Genomic DNA, 27977 nt, shown 5'->3' on the forward strand with positions numbered 1-27977 from the left:
AGGTGTAAGCACGAGTATCAGAGTGGCGTTCTGCTTACTGCATTCGTCACTCGTCCAATGGGCAGTTCACAGGCACAGGTAGGTACGCAGAAGTTGCACCCTCGTTTCCGTCGCGCCGAAGTTAGGGTGACGCCGGTAAAGCTGACCTAGCTCCTTTATTTGTATTAATTTATTTAGCGAGCAGGGAGAAGGGCTGGGGAAGGCGTTCTCCGCTGTGAGAGGAGGAGGCAAGACCCCACTGACGCCCACCATCAGAGTGCATCTTGAGATAAGCAGGATTAGGGGTGGGAAAGACAAACAGGGACAGGATGAATGTGTACAGGTGTGTGTATGTGTGTGTGTGTGTGGGGGGCCTTGCTAAGGAGTGGGCAAGAGGGTGTGATCAGTTTACTGGAGGATTTAGAATTTTTATTATCAAGACTGAGGTAAACCAAATAAAAACCCAACGCCTCCAGAGACCTGGAAAGTTCAAGGACGCAGTTTGAGGGAGCGGATCCGTGCAGCTGGCGTCCGCGTCCCCACCGCCCCCTGGCCTGAGACACCCACTCGCCGCCCCACCTCGGGCGCGCAGCAGCCCCGCAGTTCTCCGTGCTCCTTCTCTCCCTCCCTCCTCAGCCCGGAGGGAAACGCTGGCTCCAGCGGCGCTCGGGACTCATCCATCAGCAGGGGAGGAAAAGGGGGAGGAGAGAGGAGGCGGGCGGCGGGAGGAGGAGTTTCTCCGCCGCGCGGAGCCCTCGGTGGGGCGGCGGCGGCGGAGCGCCCTTCCCCCCGCGCGCTGATTGCTGTGGCGCCCTGCCCGTCCCCGCCCGCGTGTGTGTGTGAGGGAGAGCGAGTGCGCTGCGTCGGCCCGATGGGGGTAATCGAGGGTTTCGGGGACGCCGAGCGGCGCTTTCCTCTTCCCAGTGAGTGAGAGAGGGAAATCGGCGGCCCTCGTGCCCGGCCACTTTCCCTGGGCGATTCCTGGCGCTCCCTGCAGGAGGTGAAAGTCCCGGCGGGTCCGGATGGCGTAGTTGTGCCGCGGCGCAGCAGCTGCCGGAGCTCGCGGCCGCCGAGCGCTGGGCGGGGAAACGTTCCTCCAACTTGCGGCGGGTGGATCGCCGCTTGACACACCGCCTCCGAGGTACGTGCGGGCCCGGCCCCGCGGCGCTGCAGCCCGCGCCGGGACGCCCCTGGCCGCGCCACTAGCCCTGCGCGCGTTCCGGCCGCGGGCTCTGCAGGCTGCGCGGTGCCTGTGGGCGCTGCGCGAGGCTCCGTGCCTGTTCGCGGCCGGGGTCGCACCGGCCGCCCGGACCCCCGGGCTTGGGAGGGCCGTGTTGGTCCAGCAGTGTTTACGCTCGGAGGAGCCAGGACCCGTGGCCCGCGGTGCGTGGGGAGCGGCCGTCCTGGGTCGGGTGGGCAGCGCTCGGGGCGATGCGCTGTCCTGGGGAAGACGCCTCCTCCTCCACGCCTGTCCTCGCTCTTCCTCCCCGCGGTTTCTTCCGACCCCCGCGGGGCGCGCGGGCCACTGCCATCTGGGCGCGTGACAGCGTCGGTGGGAAAGGTTTGTTGTGGGTTTGCACTCATTTGCCGTTGCGGAGGCTGCGCCCTGGGACTCGCGCACCGACGGGAGCTGCGCTCCCCGCAGCGGGCGCCCTCCGGGTGTTGTGCTGGCGGCGCGGATCGCTGCCGCCCGGAGCCCCGCAGAGAGCGCTCCCCGTTAACAGATTAGCCCATTACCCAGGTCAGTTTGAAGGCTTCTCTTAGCATGTTCATTTGATTAGAGCAAACTGGAAATCTTGGGCTGTTGCTAGAAGAATCTGCTTGCAGACTTGTTATTATTAGGGCATTTGCCCACTTTCCAGAATCACGTAGGGTAGGGAGCCGGCGTTGTCAAGCGTGAATTACCTTGGCACCGTGGAACTTAATGGATTTAGTGTGTACTAAAAGAGCTGAGAGAAGAAAATCGCTCATTTCCTTAGCTGTGAAATGGGAATAATAATGGGTCTCATAAAGTCACTGTGAAAATTGAATGAATTGAATATATTAATATGTGAAGTAACTAGAACAGTGCCTGGCACCGAGCAAGCGCTACACGAGTGTTAGAGCAGCTTGTCCTGAGCCCAGAGGTGATGGGAAAAGAGCAAAGAGGGTAAAGGATGGTAGAGTGACAGCCTGAGATGGGGAACCATGCGTTTTCTGAACATCTCCCTTAGAAGAAAAGTGAGCGGTTTGGGTGGAAAGAAGTCTATAAGTAACGAAGCACATGTCAAGACCTTTTAATTTTCCTGAAATGGTACTTTAAGGCTGCCAACGGTTATTTCACTGTGAAATCAGCTATTTTTCTTGAGTAATAATAGCTAACGTTTACTGAGCCCAAACTGTGTCACTCTCCTATGTGCCTTGCGGACCACTTAAACCTCACACCCACTCTGTGGTTAAAACACTATTAGCCCCATTTCACAGATGAGACTATAGAGGTTAGTTACTTGCTCTAGCAACATAACTTTCTGTTCTGGCTTCAGAGCTAGCTTAGTCACCGAGTGCAGGAGGTGCAGCCAGATTTGTGTGCAGTGAGCCCAGGGTCTTCTGCTGTTGTTCAGCTTCCCATTTTAGTTGGACATATCCCTTGAAACAGGAATAAGGTATCTGTAATTAATTTAGGTGATGTACTTATTGGGGTGCTGCATTACAGCTCTGAAACTGGATCCAAGTAATTAAAAACAGAACCCTGATTGGTATTAATATGAATCTTTATTCTTAATTTCTTTTATTCTCTACACATCGTCAGAGTTACTTGGCTTCCTTAGGAAACAGCTTGGGGTTGGCACAGGAGGCAGGGAAATAATTCTTACCCCCTTAAGGGCTATTAAAATGAAATTGATTTCATGCCATTGTGTCAGTTAAAGGATGTTGCTCTGTTTCTTGGTGTTCTCTGCTTTTGGCTTTTAATTCTGCATTGTTTAGTGTTTCAAGGCTTCAGCATATTTTCAGCCCTTCAGTTTGTCTTTGTCATTTGTCAACTTTAATTTTTCCTGTTTTGATGGAATCGGACCATTATATGGCAGCTTTGCTTAACAACTGTTGATCCAGCTCATGTTTTTAAATATAAAAATCACCAACTTACTTTTGAACCCCAGCCCTTCAAAGGCAACCCCTGGGGAATCCATTGTTATTTTGAGTATCAGCCAACAGGGGGAGTATAGCACACCATTGATGTCTATCAGGCACTTAAACCAGTTTTTAGGGTGTCAAACATACATTTCAGAAACGGGAAACGTTGTGGCTTTATCTAGCAAAATCACCAGATTGCTTTCTGAGTTTACATTGGAAAACTGGGTTTAATTTCAACTGATTACAATAAGAATGACCTTGAGGACCAGCCCTATATGTTGGACATATGTCAAGAACTCTGGTGGCTGGACAGATATTAAATATACTCACAAGTCATTTTCTCCGTTTGTTTTCCCTAAGTGTATGTAAGGTAATTTTGTGCACTTTGAATAATATTTCAAGTTCTCCCAGGAGAACTGGGAGTCCAAAGAGATCCATTGTGAATCTTTTTGTAATGATCCTCATTTGTCTTTTGTAGAAAATGGGATGTAGTGAATTTGTTCTCAGGGAGGATGGTGTACTTATAATCCTGTCATTATCATTCCTCATCAACATCTTCCAAGTGCAAGATAATGAGGGATTGTTATCCTAAGTAACAGCAATTCTAGGCATTCTTCAGAGGCTTATATTTTAGTAAATAGTAATAGTTCAGAAGTATCATACTTGTCTAGTAGAAGTGTGAAGTGTCTATAGACACTCATTCTTGTAAATATAATACAAGCATTGTTTAAGAATTAACATACTTGGAAAAACAGTGAAACTGAGTTTCATTTATTTATTTCTAAAGATTTTATTTATTTATTTGACAGAAAACACGTGCGCACACAAGCAGGGGGAGAGGCAAGCAGAGGGAGAGGGAGAAGCAGGTTCCCCATTGAGCAGGGAGCACAATGCAGGACTCAGTCCCCAGACCCTGGGATCATGACCTGAGTGGAAGGCAGACACTTAACCGACTGAGCCACCCAGGTGCCTCTGAAACTGCGTTTTATTTATTTATTTATTTGAAAGATTTTATTTTATTTCATGGAGAGAGACACAGCAAGAGAGGGAACACAAGCAGGGGGAGTGGGAGAGGGAGAAGCAGGCTTCCCGCTGAGCAGGGAGCCCCATGCGGGGGCTCGATGCGGGGCTAGATCTGGATCGTGACCTGAGCCGAAGGCAGTCACTCAACGACTGAGCCACCCAGGCGCCCCTGAAACTGAGTTTTAAAAAAGGTTTTCAGTCTTTGCCTGCAGTTTTGTAGGCTAGTTTCCTTTCTTGTTTCTTGTGTATCAGGTAGTTTTGACTTTATTTCATTTAGCAAGCTAGGGTCATGTGGATCCTTTTAAAAAATAACTTTCAAATTTAGTCCCTTCTTTCTCAGTCTCAGCATTGCAAAAGTTACTTCAGGGTAGCATCTTATTTAGGATTTAACTTAGTCTTCCATGCTCTGATATAGTTCATACTCTTCAGCAAACATTTTTCAGCCCCCTACCCCTAATAGACTTCTGGTTCCTGGTCTTGGAGTTTGGCAAATTAGCTGTCCTCTTTCCAGCCTCTGATAGCAGGGGGCCAAGATGCCTTAAGGCTTCCTAAGGCTTTGTCTTGGCAAGCCTTTATAGATTGACAGGATTGGTTTGCTTAAAAGAAGGTATTGTCCTATTCTTTTTAAGACTTAAAGGAATTAATCTTCCCCCTTTTCTTTTTTTGCTCTTAACAGCTATTTGAAAATGATTTTTATCACTTTTGTTTTGTACATTGGAGCATTTTCCTTGTGATTTTTAACTTTTGAAATTTTGAAACTTAATATTAACTACCTTTTGAAATTTGCATAACTCAAGTAAGTAAATGTTTCTAGGGGACTTTGTAACTTGTAAGTAATCTTGTATCACCTCTAGAAATATGGACAGTTTGGAATGTAAAAGAGCGAATCTAGGTGATATGAAAAGCTAGCCTTCCACAAATAACAGTGAGCCTTGAACAATTTCAGTAAGAGATTTTGTGGCTTTGAAAGAAAATTACTGCACCAAGATCCATGGCAGTAATTTCTCTGGTTTCACATCTTCAGAGTTAACACTTGGAATGGTAGCATTGTCTCTTTTTCATAAAACACAAACTAATTTGTTTGGTTTCTAGTCAAGCTGAAATAAATCAACACAGCTTGGAAGGACTTTATAAAAAATGATCTAGGTTCATTTCCTGGGCTCTGTCCATTTCTAGATTTCTTGTTTTTTATCTTTTGAAATAGAACGTTTGTTAAGTGACATTGAGCTTTATTTTCTCTGTTTGAAAAGTCCTTGCTTAAAATTTAGCACAGATTTCCGAGCATTTTTCCTTCTTTCAGAAGGAGAGTAGTGATTTTTATCTCTCAACTAAGATGTGTGCAATATTTAGTGTCTGAAACAACATTTGTAAACATTCTGCTTGAGACCACTCTGATTTGGCCCTTATGCATTTTTTATTCTTTAGTTTTCTAGGTCAAACTTCAAGACTTAATAAGAGGATAACTAAGGGTATACTTACAAGGCATGGTACCTTTTAAAATTGAGATTATTACTGAAAGTCTGAAATAAAAGCCCTAGAGTCATGCCCTTAGGCCATCCTGATATCTCCTGCTTAAGGTAATCATAGGAAAAAAAAGATTAATACTGACGTTTGTGCTGAAACTTTTTTCAAGTCTGGCAAGAGGACTCTGAATTAGAATAGAGTGTGGCAAAGTTCATTTTTAGGATTTAATGTTAAATTGTTGCCGCAGTAATAACTTATAATTAAATCTAAAATGTTATCTCTATCTTTACTTTATGAAAAAGGATGGTAATACAGAAGCGTATACTCTCCCTATCTCTTGGACACTGCACTCCAGGGGAAAGGGGGTCAGAATGGGGCGCTGTTTGCAGAGGAAGAAGGATCTGCTTGTTTGTCCTTCCAAGTACATAATTCGTTTCCCTGGTACATGCTGAAGGTCAGGATTTTGTGTGAAATTGCAGATGGAACATTTGTAAAAACACATTTAAGTTGATTAGTCCTTGAAAAAATGATCTTTAGAAAACAGTCTTTATAATACTAGTCCCTGGGCTTTCCTGTTGATTGGATTCCCCTGGAAGAAGGTCTGCGGTTTTATACGTCTGATGACTAACCACCACTAATGGGTAAGAACACCAAATGGACCAGGTGGACGGTTGAGCAGAACTTTGGATTTCTTTTTTTAAATTCTTATTTACTATTTTATTAACGGAAACTTGATGAATGCTCAATTTCAGTTTGGTGTGTGAAAAGATTCCCTTTTGGGAGTATAATTCTGTTAGCATTTTTAGTGATTTATGTGTTTTGACAGTATGAAATTGGTCATTGGATGCAAAAATACACTGGTGCCTATTTGCAAATTTCATTTTGCAATTAACTGTATGATGATTGCTGGAGCAGAAGGTGGCATATATATATATATATATATATATATATATATATATATATATATATAAATGTATATATATAATTGGAAGGTTATTTTAAGTAAAATATTTAGATTCCAATCTCAAAGCCCTGTGTCTTTTGTGTGGCACTGCCTGTGTTGTTATGAGTTACCTCTTTTTTATTTTTCCTTTAGAACAAAACATACTCAAACACAAAACTCTCTTCTGAGTGTCCATAAAGAATAAAGGTCTCATTTTGTTATATTAGACTTCGTATAGTTGGCTGGCAAATTAACTTCAACTTTGAGGGAAAGCACCATTGACTCATTACATACATCTTGCATTATTACATTGTAAGGTCTTCCCTATATGTGTGGGAGAAGTTTCTGATCTTCTAAATGGGCATCTTTACTATTGCTGGTCTGTCTCTTTTTGTCAAAGCCTTTCTGAGCAGACATTCCTTAGTTTTCTTATTCTTCTGTCTTTATAGAGATTGTTACCTGTCATGTATTCATCATATACCTTCTGAATCATGAAAAAATTACTTAGGATAACAACCAACTTTGTGAAGACACACCTATCTTTTTCTTTTGTATTCATCATATTCATCCATTACAGTTGTTGCACAACCATTGGATGCATCATGTTTTTGGAGCCGGGGGAAGGAAGACCTACTTGATACACTTCACATTTCACTTTTTTTTTGTATTTATGCCTTTTTCAGTTTGTGGCGTCCTTTATTTCATTATTAGAGTTGTTGCTTTCTAAGATATTCAAGATTTTAATTTCATTTAGTGTGTGGGCTAATAAGGTTTCCTGTAGAACTTGTCCTACTAAATTCTCCAAAATAGTTCCAGAAAGCATTCCATTTAGATACCTTGCTGGGTGTAGGGCTTTTGGTGATGTTCAAACGGGAGATAACTAAACACAAAGCAGGATTCTGTTTAGCTTAACCATGTAGAAAAGGGAGGGTAGCATCTAATTCATTAGGACAAAATGCACTTTTGTATAATAACGAGGGATTTAAGTGTTTTCTTTGGAATTAAGATATATTTTAAGTAGGTATATAGGTAAAAGGTTTGCAAAAGAAACTTTGCTAAGGCCGAGGTTCTCTAGTTGGCAACTCCTGTAACCCCAAAGATCCTGTTCTCTGAAGCCAGGAACAAGCAGTCTGTTTCCAATTATATATCACAAAAATAGGGAAATCAAGCCAAGGAAAATGATCATTTGGGGGTTGGGTTGCTTTTTTGTAGAGGGTAAAGGAGAAAGGACTGTAGATGCACATTTAAAAAAAATCTGTTAGTCTTTCTGATTGGCTTTCAAATTTTTCTCAAGTGTTTTGTATCGGAAATTAAGAATAAATCTGGGATTAAAAACTCCTCCCTCAGCTCCTTTTTGTTTCTCAGAGAGCAAAGAGAAGAGTAGTCAGGCAGATTCTGCTGACACTGGCTGGTGTTTTTGGTAAAGCCTTTTCCAGTCCCAAAGGTGTCTGGTTATGGACTCCCAGCATCATACCAGGTAGTCGGTGCTGTGGGGTTTTTGTTACACTTTTTACCTTACTCAGATGGAAATGTGGTCCCTGCTGCTGAGCATTACTCTGCTGGTGAAGAAAGGCTAGGGATGCTGGTGTGAGAAGCCTAACTGGAAGTTGGATGTGTGGGTGCATCTCGTGTCCTCATCACTTGTCAGAAGCACCTAGGCTTTCTGAATGCCTGTGGCTAGTTTCAGGATTAGTGGTCCTGTGAGAGCCAGGTGTTAACTAAGAAATCTCCTTTCCGCTGCCAGAAGATCACCCCCAGCAGATCTTAGTTCCTGTTTCTCACACCTTACACCTCCACAGAGTATTGAATAAAACTTTCCTCATGGTACAGAATCTTTGGTAACAAGGTCATCTGTTGGGGCTAGTGGTGTTTGGCTTTTGGCTCATTTCTTCTCACCTCCTGTTAAACTCTTCAGCCTGCTGCAGGCAGGCTCCCACACCCACCATACCAAGACATATCAAGGTGCTAGAAAAGGTGCAAAGTGCGAAATTCGTGCTTGCTTTCAGTCAGCATCTATCTCCATTGTCCTCTCTCGGGGGGGCCTTTGCTGCTTAACTCTTGTCTTTTCCCCATGTTTAATCATCTTAATTTCCCTGGAGCTACTTCAGGTTTTCCCCTTTCCTTCCCCATCTCTCTTCAGGTTTCTTTTCCAGTGCTTGATCACTACGTGCTGGCATTCTCTGATGTTCTATATTTTCCCTTTCCCTTCTCTTCTCAGTTTACATTTAGTCGTTCATATTTCCATGCCTCAGTGGCCACGTCTCTGCCAGTAACTTCCAGTTTTATATTTCATACCCTTATTTCTAGCAGCTACCTGGTTGTTTTGTAGGTCTTTCTGTTAAAACCAAGTCCCAAACCCAACATGCTCTTTCTCTGTGGTCCCCAGTCGCAATCCTTCATTTCCTCCGTCAGTAAATGGCACCAGTTAGCAAGCGAGGAGCCTCAGGCACACTAAACTTCCTTCTGCTTACTTCCCTGACCTGAGTAACACCAGTCACATGTGGCTTACCTTTTTAGCAGATCTCAGCTGACCTTTTTTTCTCCATTTCCAAATCATCGTCTCCCGTGCATTACTGCACAGGTCCTCCAGTTAGTTTTCCTGGCTTCAACATCTCTCTCTCCCATTATTCATCCATTTTGGTTGGTACCTTCTAAAACACAGATCTGTGTTTTCATTTCTTGTATTTTTTTTAAAATTTTTTAAAAAGATTTTATTTATTTATTTGAGAGAGAGAGAATGAAAGACAGAGAGCATGAGAGGGAGGGAGGAGGGTCAGAGGGAGAAGCAGACTCCCCGCTGAGCAGGGAGCCTGATGTGGGACTCGATCCCGGAACTCCAGGATTATGACCTGAGCCGAAGGCAGTCGCTTAACCAACTGAGCCACCCAGGTGCCCCATTTCTTGTATTTTAAAAGTCACTGCTGTTCCATTATCCTTGGCACGAGATGTCCAGTTATTAACAGTGTAGCCTCAACCTGCTTTTTCAAGCCGTTTCTCTTTCCACTTCTCCCTGAACCTCACTATGCTCATACTAGAGTCCTTATGGTTTCCAGAGCATGTCTCGTGCTCTCATGCTCTGTTGCTTTTGTACTTCTCTCTCCTTTAGCATCCCCCGCTTCCCTTCTCTGGTGGTCTCTTGCTTACTCATCCAGGCTCTCTCTCTCTCTCTCTGTTGTCAGTGTCTGTGGTGAAGCTACACAGACCTGGCAGGTGGGTTAGTTGCTTCTTCCCTTAGTTTCTCTTACAGGACTTCTGCTACCTCCTGAGAACTCACTTTCTTTCTCTGCGAGATTGTGGACTTTCCTAGAGTAGGATTGAGTCTCATCATCTCTGTATCCTGAAAGTGTGGGATGGGCTTGGCCTATAATGTATATTGTCAAATTGAATTCCTCAACTCAGGTCTACTTCAGTGAAAGGTTTGGGGAGAGATGAGGCTTCCAGTGGATATAAACTGTAACTGTATAGAAAATGCAAAGGACATAAACTCAGAATCATAGTTTAGTGGTTAGAGTGGTGGTTAGAAATAATCCTCCTTAAGTCCCTCTAAAGATGAGAACAGCCAGGTACCAGGAGGTTAGGTGGCCTGCCCAAGATCACACAGCTGGGGAGTAGTTCTTCTTACTTTATTTCTCTGCAGTATACTCCACCCAGTAGCCAGAATGACCGTGACAAAGCCTAAGTCAGATCCTGTCATTGCTCTGCTTAAAACACTCTAATGTTCCTATCTTTCTCAGTGTAAAAGCCAGAATCCTTAAAATGATCTGTAAAGTGGCACACAACCAGCCATGACTCCCTTGGTGATTACCTCTTTCGACCTCACTCCTGTGCTGTCTGGTTCACTCTCTGTGCTCCAGTGGCCTGGCCTGCTGGCTCTTTCCTGAGCATTCCAAACATGCTGTCTCAGAACCTTTGCACGTGCTGTTTCCTTTGCTTGGAATGTTTTTCTCTTACATATCTTCAGAGTTCACTTCCTGTAGGTCCTTACCCCAAACAAAGAAACAAACCAAACCAAAGACCCCAAATATTTCCTTTCCTTCTTCTCTGTTTTGTTTTCTTAGCATTTATCTCTCTCATATAGTTATATATTTTGTTTATAATTTGTCTCCTTTGACTAGAAGGTAAGCTCCGTGAGGGCAGGGATTTTTATGTTTTGTTCCCTACTGAATCCCTGTACCTGGAGCAGTGCTATTATGGAGCAGGCCCTTGATAAATATTTATTAGATGAATAAATGAATGAGAAGATCTTGTGGATTTCTTATAGCTCCAGTAAAATGTATACTTATGACATTACAAAGGGAAAACCATCAGGTCTGTCTAAAAGGATGAGAATCTGATGTTTAAAAAGCCTCATTCAAGACCTGTCATACTAGAACATTGACCTCTTTTTAACTGACTGAAAACAGCAACCGTGGGCTCTCCCCAGCCTTACAAGTGGTTTGGGAAGACTCCCAGTTAACCTCTCACAGGCTTGGGCTTGCTGTGGTTTCTCTCTGCCTGTGATTTGCCCTTTAACCCATTGGGTTGCATAGATGAAAAGTAAACATAGCATTAAAGAAAAGAGCAGGGGGAGAGGGTATAGGGCAGAGGAGCAGAATTTCCCTGCGGCCCCGACATCTTCCCTTGGCTCTGGGCCCATCCACAGGGCCACTCACTGTACCTTCCTGAGTTGCTTCAGGGCTGTGCTCTAAGGAACAGTCTGGAGACTGCCAGGCCAGATGACTCTTGAATTTTGCTTTGATGTTCTAATTTCTTTGAAAAGAAACGTTAAGTTTAGGCCAAAAGGACAATGGAGAAAGGGTTTTTTTTTTTTTTAATTAAATTATGTCCTAATTTTGAAGAGAAGTTTTAACCCTTCTCAAGACAGGATTGCAGTTGAAATTACCACCTGCTTCTGTCAGTGATGCTAGTGAGGAGTCAAGACTGGTGAGATCGGTTTTATGAAACCAATGACTTAAATCCAAGGGACAATAAATTACAGTTCTGAAGAAGCATCTGATTCTTGGGGGTAGGGGTTATATTGAATGAAGAGTATAATCTCTAATAGCGTAACAGGGATGTTAGAGTGATTTGCCTCCTGCTCGTTTTGTGATAACATCAGTGTGGTTCCCACAGAGTCTTCCTCATCAGGACAGGAAGCCCAGCTAAGGAAGTCGAAGGTTTAGGAGGAAGTTATTGGCCATGTACAAAGCTAACAGCGTAATTTAACCCTTGGATTCAAAACTATCAAATTGAAAATAAATTGTCTTGAACGGCGATGTTATCAATGACCTAGTTAAAATTCATAGCCACCATTTCCTGAAATCTAAGAACATACTAGGTATTAAGTGCTTTGTGTGTTATTAATTTACTTAATTCTAATAACAACCCCATTAGGGAAATAGAATCATTATTTCTACTTTATAGCTGAGACTTGGAGGTATTTAGTAAGCTGCCCACAGCTACACTGGTAGGAAGAGGCAGGGCAGGAATTTGAACCCAGGTAGGCCGGGGGTGGTCCCCACACATACCGCTATACTGTACTGTATGTAGTCTGCTCTGCAAACACACCAAGTGTGTACTCCCTGCAGGGTCTTTACACTTGCTATCCCCACTGTCTGGGATGCGTTTCTTTCTTAGCTCTATCTCACACCCCTGTGCTCAAATGCTACCTCATCTGACAGGCCCTCTAACTGGTAACCAATTCCACTGTGTGTGTGTGTGTGGGGGGGGGTATCTTCCCTAACACCGCCAGTTCTGACACTATTTACCATCTACCTGGAGAGATAACCTTAGATTCTACAGGTTAAGAGCTTAGTTGCATAAGACTGCCCTCTCACTTGAGGGGTCACAAGCGCAGGCTACAGATTGGAGGTTCCCACCACCCCCTCTTCGAGTTTGATTAATTTGCTAGAACGGCTCACAGAACTCAGAAAAATATTTTACTTACTAGATTACTGGTTTCTTATAAAAGAATATAACTCAGCAGGGCGCCTGGGTGGCTCAGTCATTAAGCGTCTGCCTTCGGCTCAGGTCATGGTCCCAGGGTCCTGGGATCGAGCCCTGCATCGGTTTCCCTTCTCCGTGGGAAGCCTGCTTCTCCTTCTCCAACTCCCCCTGCTTGTGTTCCCTCTCTCACTGCTACTGCTTCTCTCTTTGTCAAATAAATAAAATCTTACAAAAAAAAAAGATTATAACTCAGGAACAGCCAGATGGAAGAGATGCATAGGGCAAGGTGTGGGAAAAGGGCATAGAGCTTCCACGCTGTCTGGGCAAGCCACTCTCCCCAGTCTCTATGTATTTACCAACATGGCAGCTCTCCAAACCCCATCCTTTGGGTTTTTTTTACAGAGGTTGTGTTCATAGGCATGATTGATAAAAATCTTTGGCCATTGGCAATTGAGTCAACCTCTAGCTCCTCTCTGAAAAAGAACTGAAAGGTCCAACCCTCTAATGACCTGGTTGGTTCTCCTGGTAAGCAGCCCTATTCTGAGGTAGGGTCTGGAGGTCACCTCATTAACACAACAAAAGACACCTTTATTCCTGTCATCACTTAGGAAATTCCAGGGATTTTAGGAACTTTGTGCCGGAAATAGGGATGAAGACCAAATATATATTTCTCCATTATAAATCACAACATCACACCTTCCATGACCATCCTATCTAAAATAACATCCGTCCTCTCAACACTCTTTCTCCTTAACCTGCTTTATTTTTCTTTCATATGACTTCCATCACTTGACACATTACAAAGTTGTTGTCTTTCTCCCCCATGAGAAGGTAAACTCCATGAAAACAGTATCATGTTAGTTCACTGCCGTGTCCCCAGCTTCCTGAACAAGTGCCTGGCACATGGTAGGTGCTAATACATGTTTATTGAGTGAATGAATGAAGTAAAATAAAACTAATTGAGCCTTGCCTCTCTGGTTTCAAAACAAAATAAGTTACCTCAGGTCGGATTGAATCAGGCTGCCCACTAGCTAGAAGGTGACCGTCTGTGCAGGGCCTGGTTGGCATCCATAGAGGAGAAGCTCCCGTTTGTAGTGTTAAGAGAATCAGGCAGACCTGGGCTCAGAAGCTGGTGCCAGGACTTAACCAGCTGGTGGCCCAGGGCTGGTTGAGTGTCTGGGAGCCTCACTTTTCTCACTATAGAGTAAAGGATATCTGTCTTGTTGGGTTGTTGAGAGGATGAAATGAGAAATTGTGAAAAAAACAGTAGGTGCTCAGTAGGTGGTAGCTGAGATATTTTGTGGGGTCGGAAGAGGAAAGCAACGTGTTAGCCTCTAAATAAGAAGGGGAATGTGGAATAAAAACACGAACAACCACAGAATAATTACAAAGCAGCATGTGGACAAGTCTTGGCTGTGCTACTAACTAGCTGTGTAACGGTGGGCCAGTCACCGAGCCTTTCTAATTCCTGGTTTGCTAATCTGTAAAATTAGAGGGCTGGAGTGAATGTTCTCTATTTCTAACATTCTGGGTCGGCTCTGAGTAGAAGATAACATGGAACAAATTATACACAAAATGTCAAGGAGACTGTGTTCACAGTGGGTGGGATTAATCAGAATGGTTTTTAGAATGAGGTGAGGGGAATGAGTAGAGTTCATGGAGTTTGAGGAAAATGGCAGGGTTTTTTTTTTTTTAAGAGTATTTATTTATTTATTTGAGAGAGAGAGCGAGCACAAGCAGAGGGAGAGGCAGAGGGAGAAGGAGAAGGAGGCTCCCCGCTGAGCAGGGTGCCCCACGTGGGCTCGATCCCAGGACCCTGGGATCATGACCTGAGCCGAAGGCAGACGCTTAACCGACTGAGCCACCCAGGTGCCCCCAAAATAGGCAGTTCTGATCAAATGGGCAGATCTGACAAAATTCAAGTTTTGTGTGTGCCTACAGTGCTCAGAAAATAATGATTTAAATATTTTTTGTTTATATAAGCTATGTATTAAAAATAGCTACTGTAGTATTAGTATCTTATTTACACTTATGTTGTCAAATTGAATGTTTTTCTTGGATAATACCTTCCAGTTTTGTGAAGTCATTTGGACTAGCCATTGCATGATCATGTATTTCAAATTTCCACGAGTGTATTTGAAGTCTCATTTTATAGGAGGGATTCAGAATTAGTTGTTAGTCCATATAAGGACAACTATAAGTAAGATATAGAATAAAAGATTTTCTTGTTTTATCTCTTCATATTAGAGATGAAGAAATTAAAGCCCAGAATGGAGTGGCTTGTCTGAGCTTGTAAAACACGTAGATATCAGAACTCCTGTCTCTCCTGTTCCTTTGAAGCTGCCTGAGGAATAGGTTCTTTCTTATACACAGCTCTTATTTGTTGGTTTATCATTTATTATTGAGAAATATTTTGATAATTCACCATTCTTCCATACTTTTAACTAGAATGTATATAGTCGTGTTTTATACTTGCTACCCATTCTGGTACCTTCATTGGATGCCTACTGTTTGCCAAGTATGTAGACTATTACTACTACCAGCTAGACTGAGATCCTTCTTTCTAGAGTGAACAGATGTAGGAAAGCCATACCTGGAATGAAATCATCACATAAACATTTACCTGCAGAGTTGACTTGCACTACATTCCATGTCCAAGTTTAACTTCTTCTGAGGGAATAGGAGGCTTCCTTAAAGAAGTAGTGCTTATACACAGAGTTGAGACCTGAAGATATTGGTAAGCGGCTGTGTTAGGGAGACTATGGAAGGTCATTGAGTTCCAGCTCAGTTGGAGTACTGCTTCTGGAAGCAAGGGCTTGGCCCTTTTGTGGGACAGAATTGAGGCAGGTGTGGCTGGAGCATGCAGAGGATGAGGTCAGACTAAGTAGTCAACATCCAGCAGTCATGGGCAGGGTTTTGGTTTTTATCTTTGACAGCAGTGGGTGACCACTGAAGGGTTTTAATTCTTTTTTTTTTTCTTTTTAAAAGATTTTATTTATTTATTTGACAGAGAGAGAGAGAGAGAGAGACCAGGAACACAAGCAGGAGGAGTGGGAGAGGGAGAAACAGGCTCCCCACCAAGCAGGGACCCGATGCGGAGCTTGATCCCAGGACCCTGGGATCATTACCTGAGCCGAAAGCAGATGCTTAACGGACTGAGCCACCCAGGGGCCCCGAAGGGTTTTAATTCTTAATGTTTCACATGCCTTGGCTGCTGAGCCCTCTTTTTACCAAATAATATCAATTAAATAATTGAAATGTTATCTATTGAAGGATTACCCCCATTTACGAGATAGAATGTTATATTGGAAGTCAGTGAGAGGAAGAAAAAAGTGCTTAATTGCAGTTAGCAGAATAGAATAGTCTACTGCTGAAGTGTTTATTCTGAATTCATATATTTGCAGAATCCCTGTGAATATAAATAATCATGTGACTAAAATATTTTAGTAAATTACTGTATATTGTGCAAAATAGTCTAATGGAGGTCTAATAGATGTAGCTTCTGCAAAGTTTTTTTAATGGCTTAGTGCTTGCTTGCTAGGGCCTAAAGGATGATGACTGGTGTACTGAGGATATTCAGATGTGCTGACTTTTGCTGGAATAATTGTGGCTTCCGTGATTTAATAAGCCCTTTTGGTGATAGCTGATTCCTCACTCCAGGCAGCTTGGTTGGTGGCCGTGCCAGGCTGAGTTCCTCAGCTTCCAGCTAAATCCCTGAAGCTAATTTGGGAATCATAAGGTAGAGTCAAGGAGGGCCCATGCAGCCAGATCCCTGTAACTTATACCAGAGTTGTTGAGACAGTAGCTTTATTCAGAACAGCTTTGCAATCTTATGACTATCTTTAGGACTCCTATCTTGTATTGAGTTTGGAGTCATCGTTTTTTGGTAATGTAGGTTTTTTTTTTTTTTTTTAAATTCTAGACAATGAAGTCTAATCCCCAAATTAATAAAAATTTGATATAAACTATATTATTTTGCTACTAGTAATTTGCTTGGTTTTTTGAAAGTCTAGGGGTATTTTAACTGTAAAAAGCCTCAATGACTATTTTTGTTTTCTGAATGTACTGTGTGGACCTGATATTGTTTTAGGTACCGTGCCCATATTCTATCTCATATATTACAATCAGAATGTCATTAACATCTTACAGATAAGGGGGTGGTAGAGGCTGTCCAAAGTGAACATGTCTGGTTAGGCCAGGTTTGGAATCCCCAAGCACACAGTTCTCTGTTAATTTTAGCTTAAAATTACAAGCAACAGAAATCTTTGGATGCAAAAATATTAAATGTGAAAGGTGGTTCTTGGAATATTGCAAGGGGGGGTGAAAAATCCTAGTTTGTGAACTTGAACAAAACGTGGTCTTTCACAACAATGCGAAATGTATCCATGCCCACCCTCCCCTTTCTGCTGTATTTAGCTTGGGCAATGAGGTCTGCTGTGCTTGGGATAGACAGAGGGGCTTTTAAGGACTGACTGAAGGTGAGCCCCAAAGAAACTAAGGATGCTGGGGCCAGAGATGTGTTGGTCACACTCTCAGTCAAGACTGAGGGTGGGCCAGGCCCTGGAGGTGCCGGGGAGAGTAGAGTCCATCTTCTCTGCACATCTTGTAACCTCTGCACCTCCTGCCTCCCTTCCCATTGAATCTTCATGTGAAATTCCTTCCCATATGTAAGGTAGTTCAAAAGTAATTCCTTTTTTTCCCTGCCCTTGGCAGCCACAGAATGGTGGGATTTTAAATGAATCTTAGGCCTCAGGATCATTCTCCTTGGTAGAGATAGTCAACTGTGACAAATAATGATAGCTCTCTGCTGTTACATGTATAATCTCATTTGATTCTTGGAATGACCCTATGGTGTAAGTAGGGTTAGTTTCATCTTAAAAATGAAGAAACGGGGTTGGGGCACCTGGGTGGCTCAGTTGGTTAAGCATCTGACTCTTGATTTCGGCTCAGGTCATGATCTCAGGGTCCTGGGATCCAGGATCCTGGGGCTCCCTGCTCATCAGGAGCTTGCTTCTCCCTCTGCCCCTCCCCCCTGCTCATGTGTATACATGTGCTCTCTTTCTCTCTCTCAAATAAATAAATAAAATCTTAAAAAAAGAAGAAGAAGAAGAAACCGGGGCTCCATTCTGATCTAAACCTCTTGTCTGATCTGCTATAAGAGTCTTTTTTTTTTTAAAAAAAGATTTTATTTATTCATCAGAGACAGAGAGAGAGGCAGAGGGAGAAGCAGGCTCCCCACCGAGCAGGGAGCCCGATGCGGGACTCGATCCCAGGACCCTGGGATCATGACCTGAGCCGAAGGCAGACGCTTAACCGACTGAGCCACCCAGGCGTCCCCCAGTCTTTTTTTTTTTAATTAAAGATTTTATTTTTAAATAATCTTTATACCCAATGTGGGGCTCAAACTTACAACCCCAGGATCAAGAGTCGCAAGTTCTACCAACTGAGCCAGACAGGAGCTCCTCTGCTTTAAGAGTCTCAATGGATCTTCCATGCACTCTGGGCTCCCTTCAGTCTGTTCTCTATAGGGTACTCAAGGAAATCTTTAATTTTTTTTTAAAGACTTTATTTATTTATTCATGAGAGACAGAGAGAGAGAGAGGCAGAGGGAGAAGCAGGCTTCCTGCGGAGCAGGGAGCCCGATGTGGGACTCGATTCCAGGACCCTGGGATCATGACCTGAGCCGAAGGCAGATGCTTAACCATCTGAGCCACCCAGGCGCCCGGAAATCTTTATTTTTAATTTTTATTTTTTTCTAGTTATATTGAGATATAATTGACACAAAGCATTGTATAAGTTTAAGGTGTAAAACATAATGATATGTATGTATATATAGTAAAATGATCACCACAGTATAAGTTTACTTAATGTCCATCACCACACTTAGTTACAAATTTCTTTTCTTGTGATGAAAACTTTTAAGATTTACTCTCTTAGCAACTTTCAAATATACCATACAGTATTGTTAACATGTTGTCATCATGTTGTATATTATATTCCCAGGACTTAATTTATCTTATAACTGATGTTTGTACCTTTGGACCACCTTCCCCCACTTCCCCTACCCCTTACCTCTGGCAACCACCAATCTGTTCTCTGTTCTGTGTTTTTTTTCTTTCTTTTTTTTTTTTTTTTTAAGTTGACTCCACACCCAGCGTGGAGCCCAATGTGGGGTTTGAACTCAAGACCCTGAGATCAAGACCTGAGCTGAGATCAAGAGTCATATTCTTAACTGACTGAGCCACCCAGGTGCCCCTGTTCTGTTTCTATGAGTTTGGCTAGATTCTACATACAAGTGAGCTCATACACTATTTGTCTTTCTCTGTTTGACTTATTTCACTTAGCATAATGCCCATGAGGTCCATCTATGTTGTTGCAAATGCAGGATTTCCTCTGTGTGTGTGTGTGTGTGTGTGTGTGTGTGTGGCCGAATAGTATTCCATTGTGCATATATACTGCATTTTCTTTATCCATTCATCTTTTGATGGATGCTTGGGTTGTTTCCAGGTCTTGGCTGGAACATAGGGGTACAGGTATCTCTTCAGCATAGTGATTTCATTTCCTTTGGATATATACCCAGAAGTGGAGTTGCTAGATCATATGGTAGTTCTATTTTTAATTTTTTGAGGACTCTCCATACTGTTTTCCATAGGGCCTATTTTTAAGTAAATTCTATGCCCAACATGGGGCTTGAACTCATGATCCTAAGATCAAGAGCCACAGCTCTACCAAATGAGCTAGCCAGGTGCCCCTGTCCTGGGGAAATCTTAACCCAGTAGATCCCACCACTTACTTGCTTAAAGCCTATTTCCCTTTTGGATTTTCAGCCTTGCTCCCTCCAGCATCAGGGACCTGTAATAGTTCCTCTACCTGTAATGTCATCCGTCACCCTCCACTTATCCTTCAGTTTGTGGGTACTTTTTCTTTAGATCTCTTATCATAGTGTCTAATTACAAATTTGTGAATATTGGTTGGTTTATCTCACCAGCCCCTGAGGACAAAGAACATATCTCTTTGCTTGGCCATTATATTCCCATTGCCTGGCATGGAGTAAGCAATAACTAAAGACTTGCTGAAGGAAGACACGAAGCTCAGGAAATTAAATATCTTGCCTAATGTAACAAATGGTTTTACTTCTATCCGGAATATAAGCTCCATGAGGGCAAGATTTTTGGCTCCTTTTTTCACTGCCATATCCTTGGCATCTTCAACAGTGCCTGGTTTATAGTAGTAAATATTTGTTAAATGTTGTGTTTGAATGCGATTCCAAAGATTTTTAAAAAATTTTTTTATTTTTACTTTAATTTTTTAAAAAAAGATTTATTCATTTTAAAGAGAGTGAGGTACGGGGAGGGAGAGAGAAACTTAAGCAGACTCCATGCTGAGTGTGGAGCCTGACGTGGAGCTCAATCTCATGACTCTGAGATCAGGACCAAGAGTCGATGCTTAACTGACTTCACCACCCAGGTGACTGGATTCCAGAGATTTCTTCTCCAAACCCAGGACTTTTCCCTTTTTGCCAAATCTGTCTGAAAATGGGGATTTGGAATTACCAGTTTCTCTTTATAGTAGAAATCTGAGAGTTGCTGTTGTGATTCAGTAAGGTGGCTTTGCTTTTTCTGTGTACGGGTCTCAAAGGGCATCCAAATGTCATTAGACAAACAGCAGTATCTCTTCTACATCCTGTATACCCCTTTTTACAGGCTGCCAAGCTAGATATTGATGTCATCCATCCTGCCTCTTTTCTTAAATCCCCTGAATAACATGTTGAATGACCATCAGAAGAATTCCTCTACCGGCTTTTATTTAACTGTTTTCAGACTTAACAGTATATTTCTCTCTCAAAAATTCACTTACGTGTCAGACCAGAGACATTTTAATGATCTGCTGAAAAATAATTTCATGTTTAAGGTACCAGAAACTCAGGTGTTATTTACCATTTGAGTTTAGGGAATGGTAATTTTTTTTTTTTTATTCCACTCAATATATCTCTGTCTTGAAGATCTTCAAATTTGTTGAATATTTTCCTAAATAGTCTTAGTGTTAAGATATGACCGTATACAAGTTTGTGCTTCATCTTGCCCTTTGCATTTTCAGAGAACTTGGAGTCCTACAGCATTATCAAGGATTCTTTATTTGTTAGAGTTGCCACTTACAGTCCTGAAGTCAAGTCACGGATTGTGATCAGTAATGATTTGTGCAGAGGGTATATGTCAACATGCCGGTCCCATTGTCTGACGGCAGCTCTGGCAGGCTTCTCTCTCTCTCGGAAAAACTGTTCTGTTATCAGAGATTGAGAATTGAGAGGGAGAAAATTGTTCCTTGTTTATGGTGACAGATCTGGATCTGGGAGGTAGAGCCTGTCATGGGAAGACCTGGTTTCTAGTCTTAGCATTGCCGTATTACCCTGGGCAAGTGCTGGGCTTGGAGTTTGGGTTCCTCTTCATCAATGAAATCATGTTGATCTCTTCCAGCTTTAAAAGCTGTTACTTACCTCTAGCATGCCAATTCCTTTCATTGGGAAATTGATATACTCCAAGTTCATTGTAAGTTCTGATCTTAAATAATCTCATGTATATAGCCATCTGTGTTAGACATGTAAGGGGAAGTTAGTAATTTCTCTTGCTGGCTTTTAGCCTATTGCCAGACATCATTTCACCACGTTATGCCTTTTTAAAAAAACATCCGGATCAACCCAGGGAATACTGTTCCCAACCAGTTCCTTTTGAACATTGGTTTAACCCATGATGGTTTTCATTTGGGGAGGGGTTTTTCAGCTAATCCCTCTCTTTACCTGTGCATACTATTGGATCACTAGAGAATGTGGGCCAGCACACTCCGTTTAATGGCCTCAGAAATAGACACAGAGGAGCTCTGAAATTAGAAGAATTCATATCACATTTGTGTGTGTGTGTGTATATTTTATGTCCATTAAGCTCTCAGAAATTTTTTTTGCTCATTTGTAGACACTAAAAGTACTGGTAGCCTTTGAACAGAACACATTGCTTTGCAATGTGGACAAAATGACTGTTGCACAGTGAACCCCAAATTGTTCCTTCAAGATCACAGAGTACTTCATTTATATTTCTCAAGGAAGCATTTAGTTTATAAAGACCAAAGATACTCAGTGAGTTTAGAAACCCAGGGTGGGAAGTCCCTGCTCTTTGCAAATTGAGCATGATATAACCTTACGGAACAAAACAGGAGTTTGTATTTCCGATCTACAACTTTCTGGGAGCCTCGATCATCCAGCATTCTTCTAGTTGGGGAACGGATCCCTAGGCTGTACGTTAAGGTGCTGATGTGTACAAGTCTTAGCCAATATTGGAGTTCCACAGAATGGGAATGACATGCTTTCCTTTTTATTCTCCTCCGCCTTAGGATCCTGTCACCACATTGAGAAGATTAGACAAAAACTCTTTGCAGTTTATTTTCTTTTTGAACAAGTTACATTACGGAGGGACTTTTAAGCTAAAAGAAGAAAAGCTCCCTCTTTGTTAGAAGCAGCAGTGTGTAGTTTCAACTTGTCTTGGACTTCCTCGGAGATGTTTTAAAATCCGGTATAAACTTGCTGTGGTTTGCCTTTGGGCATCAAACTGTTTAGCTTGGCTCTGTTATATCTGTAATTGCTGCATTTTAATAATTGCCCAATATTCTTGTCAGCAATTTGCAGTCTGTATTTTTAATAGAAGCTTTTGCCTTTCTTTCCACAGGTTCATTCAGACCTGGGTTAAGCCCCTGGATTAATGCTCACAGTCCCACAGACCCTCTGCAGCTGCGGCCAGGGGGGGGCATAAGCTCATTAAATATTCCCGCAAGCCTCGTGTGGGTTATAGTTTATGTGCTCCATAAAAATCCTCTGGGAAGCCATCTTCTTCTGAGATCTCCTTACAGGGTTTTGCTTTATGAAAATTGCTCTTAGCATTTGCTGAAATAGCATATTCTTTTGGAGAGAGTTTTCCTTATCAATCCATTCAGGAAATTTAATTTTTTGGAGGGAAAAAATAGGGTCAAATTATCTTTGCTGTCATTGACTTTTTTTTTTAAGACTCTTTATTAGAGAGAGAGAGAGAGAGAGCATGAGTGGGAGAAGGGGCAGATGGGGAGGGAGGGGGAGAGAGAGAATCTTTCATGCAGCCTGATGCGGGGCTCCATCTCACAACCCTGAGATCATGACCTGAGCTGACCGACTGAGGCACCCAGGCGCCCTGCTGTCGTTGACTTTTTAAGTTCACAGAGGAGACTTCCATTTCATTTGAGATGATGTGGAATTATGGTGACAGCAGTGTTGGACTTAAAGGGGTGATTGAAGTCAGTTTCATGCTTTCCAAAATTATCTACTTAGGCAGTTTTTGAGACAAGACCATTGTGTCACTAATGGCTTGTGCCTCTACTTAACTGGTAATTTTGTTCTTTTAGTGATTCCACTCTTTAGCTTACCTCCTTTTTGTGTCTGTTGAAATATTCATTTTTCAGTAAACAAAAGATTGAACTGATTTTATAGTAGCTAAGGATTACATAAATAAACATCCTAATTTTTCCATTTCATTGGTATAAATATACCTCAAAAGGAATGGACACGTAACATTTATTGATTGCTTATTATGTGTTCCCCACTGTTCTAAGCTTCACACACACACACACGCACGCACGCACACACGTGTGCATGCTAATGTAATCCTCACAATGGCCCATTTGATGGGTTCATGCATGCAGAATAATCCGCCGAGCATAACCCATTTGGTAGGTGGCAGAGTGGACTCATACCTAGGCAGGCTTTTAACTGCCATCGTAATCCATTTCTGTTCATACTAGGCTTTTAATCACTATCGTGCATCAAGATTGAACAACAGTACCTCCTGCACATGTAATAATTTAGTTTCAAGGCATATGTAAAAAATTCTTTTGGATGTTAGAACTTTATTGTTATTTCTGGATAGGTAATACTTGCAAAACCCCAATGGTAGAAAACTCAAATGGGAATCAGTGAAAAGGCTCCTGTGCTCCTACCACTGCCCCCCAGTCATCCTCTTTCCCTCGTTACAGGCAATTTTAAAAAAATTTTTAGAGAGGGAGGAGGGTCAGGGCAGAGGGAAAGGGAGAGAGAGAATCTTAAGCAGGCTCCATGCCCAGCGTGGAGCCCAACACAGGGCTCCGTGTCACAACCCTGAGATCACGACCTGAGCTGAAATCAAGAGTCAGACATTTAATAGACTGAGCCACCCAAGGCACCCCATGAAAAGAGGCATTTTATTTATTTATTTATTTATTTTTTAAAGCTTTTTATTTATTTATTTGACAGAGAGAAACACAGCGAGAGAGGGAACACAAGCAGGGAGAGTGGGAGAGGGAGAAGCAGGCTTCCCGCGGAGCAGGGAGCCCAATGCGGGGCTCGATCCCAGGACCCCGGGATCATGGCCTGAGCCGAAGGCAGACGCTTAATGACTGAGCCACCCAGGCACCCCTGAAAAGAGGCATTTTAAATATCTTTTCCTTAACACTTGATGCAGTGAACTAAGACCATTTAATTAGAAACTCATTTTGCGGGACGCCTGGGTGGCTCAGTCGGTTAAGCGTCTGCCTTCGGCTCAGGTCATATGATCCCAGGGTCCTGGGATCAAGTCCCGCATCAGGCTCCTTGCTCAGTGGGGAGCCTGCTTCTCCCTCTCCCTCTGCCTGCCGCTCCCTGCTGCTTGTGCTCTTTCTTTCTCTCTGTCAAAAAAATAAATGAAATCTTAAAAAAAAAAAAAAAGAAACTTATTTTGCCATTGTTTTTTATATTTTTGCACTGCATTTACAAGTACCCAAACTGGCTTTGTCTCTGAAGGTAGCAAGCTGGTTCTGTAGATAGTGTTTCCTGGGTGCGGGTATGAAGGCTGCAGTTCCCGGCTATTTGAGATGGTTCCTGGAAACTCCATGATCTTGCCTTGTTCAGCACATAGATGAGACAGGGTCTTTGTGCTCTTAGCCAGTTGCTAGATACCTTCAATTCCTGATAAGAAGGAATCATGCCCTTACACAGAGCCTGGAACATAGTAGGTGCTCAATAAATGCTTGTTGAATTGAACAATTTCTGTGGGTTGTGCCAGGCTCAGGGATATAGGGCTGGAAAATACATTCGGTGTGTCTAAATGAAGTAATCTTTAAGACCATAGGAGGGATATTCAAGTTAAACAAATCACCATGAAAACTTGTCATTCAAGGCTCTGGATAGTATAAGGTTAGAAGGTACCTCTGGATCCTCTGATCCAGTAACCAGAGTCTCCGATGGGGTTGAGAGACAGGGAAGACTTGTCTCCTGTTAAAATGTTGGCAAACAGTTGAAAAGAGAGCTTTCCTTTTCATGGTTCTTTATTTTTCACATTGATTCTAAATGTATTTTAATTTGATCCTTGGGATGACTCTGTCATTATAACATTAGACTGAGTCTCTGATCAGAGTTGTGTTTCCTTGTTGACACTAGGAAGTTCATGTGTCAAGCGTCATTGATTACTTTAGTGCCACAGCATAACTGGTAATGTTCTATTATAGGTGCATCTTGATTTTCTTCTGTATTCCTAAAAATTTTATATAAAACCAAAGATTTAAAGTGTTAAAACTAAGCATTTCTTTACAAAAGTATTTGCTTTAAAAATCTTTACTGGGTAATTGGCACCCCCACATCAGCTTACCGGAGTGCTGTCTAGGCATCTTGTAAGATAAATAAACCTTACACTTTTTAGAAATTCTTCATTTCACTTTAATGTGTATTTTTGAAAAGCAGTTTCTGCATTAAGTTTTCTTCTTGAAATATGTTTATTTTTACAGGCGATTTGAAAATCAGGAAGGAGGACTTTTAAGGCTACTTCTGATTTGCCAACATTGTCTACAGTCTGAAGCTGAGGTGACTGAATGGGGCACACTTTTGGAGAAATAAAAATGCCTTCTCACTATGTGATGGCCTTGTTTGCACTGATGAGTTCCTGTGTGGCCACTACAGGTAAGTTGCTGAATATAGATTTCACGTTCATTATATTCTTTCAGATATATTTTTCTTCAGTCTCTTGTTTGGAAGAATTTCGAAAATGTGAGGTGTATGCAAATTCTGAGTATTGTGAGTATTTATGTTTTTCAGCGACCTAAAATATTTGACGACAAATTACATAGTATGTTTGCCTAGGTTGTATTTCACTAGACTGGTGCTAGACATTCTAGAGTCAGTGACACAGATGTCTAACTAAACCTCAGTGTTGAGATGGGTAGAGAACAAATAATGCTGATGTGTCATCCCACTTAATTTTGCTCCATGCATAGATTACATTTATTTTCTTGTCCTAAATAAGAATGTCAAGAAAGCTTTTTTTGTTTTTTATCATAAAATAAATAGATCTACTGAGAGGTGACCCTCCTGGCACAGGATGCTTAGGAAGTGTTAATTTTGCCCATTTAGGTATTTTAATGTGTAATTTTATAAAAAGTACAGAGCTGTGCTTCCTGGAGGCCACCAGAGTATGAGATTGGAGATAAGAAGCGAAAGACTTGGTGGGAACATTGTTGCTTAAGTAGGAGTATCAGATCCCCCACAGCATCATCTTAGCATTCCCAGTCAGGGATACTTAACAAATTTGGAAGGTTAATTTGCTCTATTTTGTGGTAATTTGCTTTATGTCTGTTGTAGAATGAACTACATGAAAGAATTTGTTGGACCAGTTCTGTAAACTGGCTGGTCTCAACAAGAAACACATTGACTTGAAAAATGATTAACCTCTTGGTTTTGGCTATTGAATTCACATACAAATGAGACGATAGTGATGATAATAATTGCCATTTATTGAGTGTGCACCACAACCCAGCACTGGGCTAAACAATTACAGAATCTAACAATGAATAAGGATACTCTTATTTCGTGAGCTCACTTAGTCACAGCTCTGAGGTAGGTAGGCTTATTTTTCCCATTTGACAAATGATGAGAGGAGGTGATGTGCACAGTCATGTGGCTGGAAAGTGGAGGAGCCAAGTTTTACATCTGTGGTCTTCACCTCTGTGCTGTACTGAAGAAGCCAGTAAGAAGCGGTGAAGGCTGGGGCGCCTGAGTGGCTCAGTCGGTTAAGCGTCTGCCTTCGGCTTAGGTCATAATCCCAGGGTCCTGGGATTGAGTCCTGCATCAGGCTCCCTGCTCCACCGGGCGTCTGCCTCTCCCTCTCCATCTGCCTCTCCCCCAGCTCAGGCTCTCTCTCGCTCTCTCTCAAATAAATAAATAAAATATTAAAAAAAAAAAAAAGAAGTAGTGAAGGCTGCAGTAAACTCAGACCAGGAGTCATTTGTAGGCACACAGGCTGAGTGCAAGTCAGTTTGCAGAACTTGGTTTATGAGGTTGCACAGCAACATGTCCCCCCTCATTGCAAATATCTTGAGAGAAAGTTGGTAGTTTCTTTGTTTTGTTTTTTAAATGCCAGTGTGACTTTGAACTGCCCACTCTCTGTCAGCAGTTTCGTTTTGTCTCATGATTGAAGAGTTATTTGTCTCTTAGGCTGTGCATTAAAACTGATCTTAATTAAAATCTCATTGAAAAAGGATGCCTGGATGGCTCAGTCAGTTAAGCGTCCGCCTTCAGCTCAGGTCATGATCCCAGGGTCTTGGGATCAAGCCCCGCATTGGGCTCTGCTCAGTGGGGAGCCTGCTTCTCCCTCTCCGTCTGTCCACCTCTCTGCCTACTTGTGATTTCTCTTTCTCTGTCAAATAAATAAATAAAATCTTTTAAAAAAACTCACTGAAAAGTTGTAGCAAAAAAAAGAGAGAGAGAAAGAGAAATGGCTTGATGGAAAATGCTATTTTGATGACAAGAGGTATTACCATACTTGGTGGGTTTGAAGCAGAATTTTCTGCTTTCGCTGATGCCTGGGACAGACTAAAAAACATAACCAAAGAAGGTACTTCATGGGAAAGTGGTGAATTTGATGGCTCTGTATAGCCTTGATGTATTAGATAGTGACTCAGTTTTGGTTAAGACCTTCCTTGCTCTTTCAAGCCATGGGTAAAATATTTTTTGAGTTGTATACATACTCAAAATTTTGCTGAGAATTATGGTAAAATTGAAGGTACAGTAGAATTACCAATTTTGTAGCAACCTGAGGGAAATGATTAATGGTAGAGGTAGAGATGCCTTTTTTTTAATGCTAAATTTTTATTGAAATACAGTTTGCAGAGATAAACATACACATGAAAATGTGTAGCTCAGTATATTTTCATGAACTAAATACATCTATGTGAACAGCATTTGAGATGCCTTTTTTTTTTTAAAGTAGGCTCCATGTTCATTGTGGAGCCCAATGTGGGGCTTGAACTCATGACCCTTAGATCAAGACCTGAGATGAGATCCATAATTGGACACTTAACCAACTGAGCCACCCAGGTGCCCAAGAGATGCCTTTTTGAAAAACTTATTGGCGAAATAAGAAGGGAGAAATATTTTGTATATACTGAATCCAGTAGCTTTTTGTATAGGCTCAGCATACTTTACAAAATGCTTTTTGGGGCATTCCGGAGGAGTTGA

The 27977-nt window shown here is 42.2% G+C and overlaps 1 protein-coding gene across 7 annotated transcripts in view; it reads left to right on the forward strand.

Annotated features, from left to right (window-relative positions):
• Positions 1–848: 848 nt before the first annotated feature.
• TGFBR3 (transforming growth factor beta receptor 3) overlaps positions 849–27977 on the forward strand; it is a 228297-nt gene continuing 201168 nt past the window's right edge. For 3 of the 7 annotated variants that reach the window (XM_035018044.1, XM_035018045.1, XM_035018046.1), the window contains exons 1-2: positions 849–1120; positions 25253–25424. In XM_035018044.1, coding sequence (XP_034873935.1) covers positions 25337–25424 — 88 coding nt within the window. In that variant the 5' untranslated portion in view covers positions 849–1120; positions 25253–25336. The remainder of the gene's footprint in view (positions 1121–25252; positions 25425–27977) is intronic. The other 4 variants (XM_035018047.1, XM_035018043.1, XM_035018048.1 and 1 more) reach the window with 2 other exon arrangements.

Source organism: Mirounga leonina, unplaced genomic scaffold (assembly GCF_011800145.1).
Source record: "Mirounga leonina isolate KUSES-001 unplaced genomic scaffold, KU_Mleo_1.0 Mir_173, whole genome shotgun sequence".
NCBI classification, from domain to species: Eukaryota; Metazoa; Chordata; class Mammalia; order Carnivora; family Phocidae; genus Mirounga; species Mirounga leonina.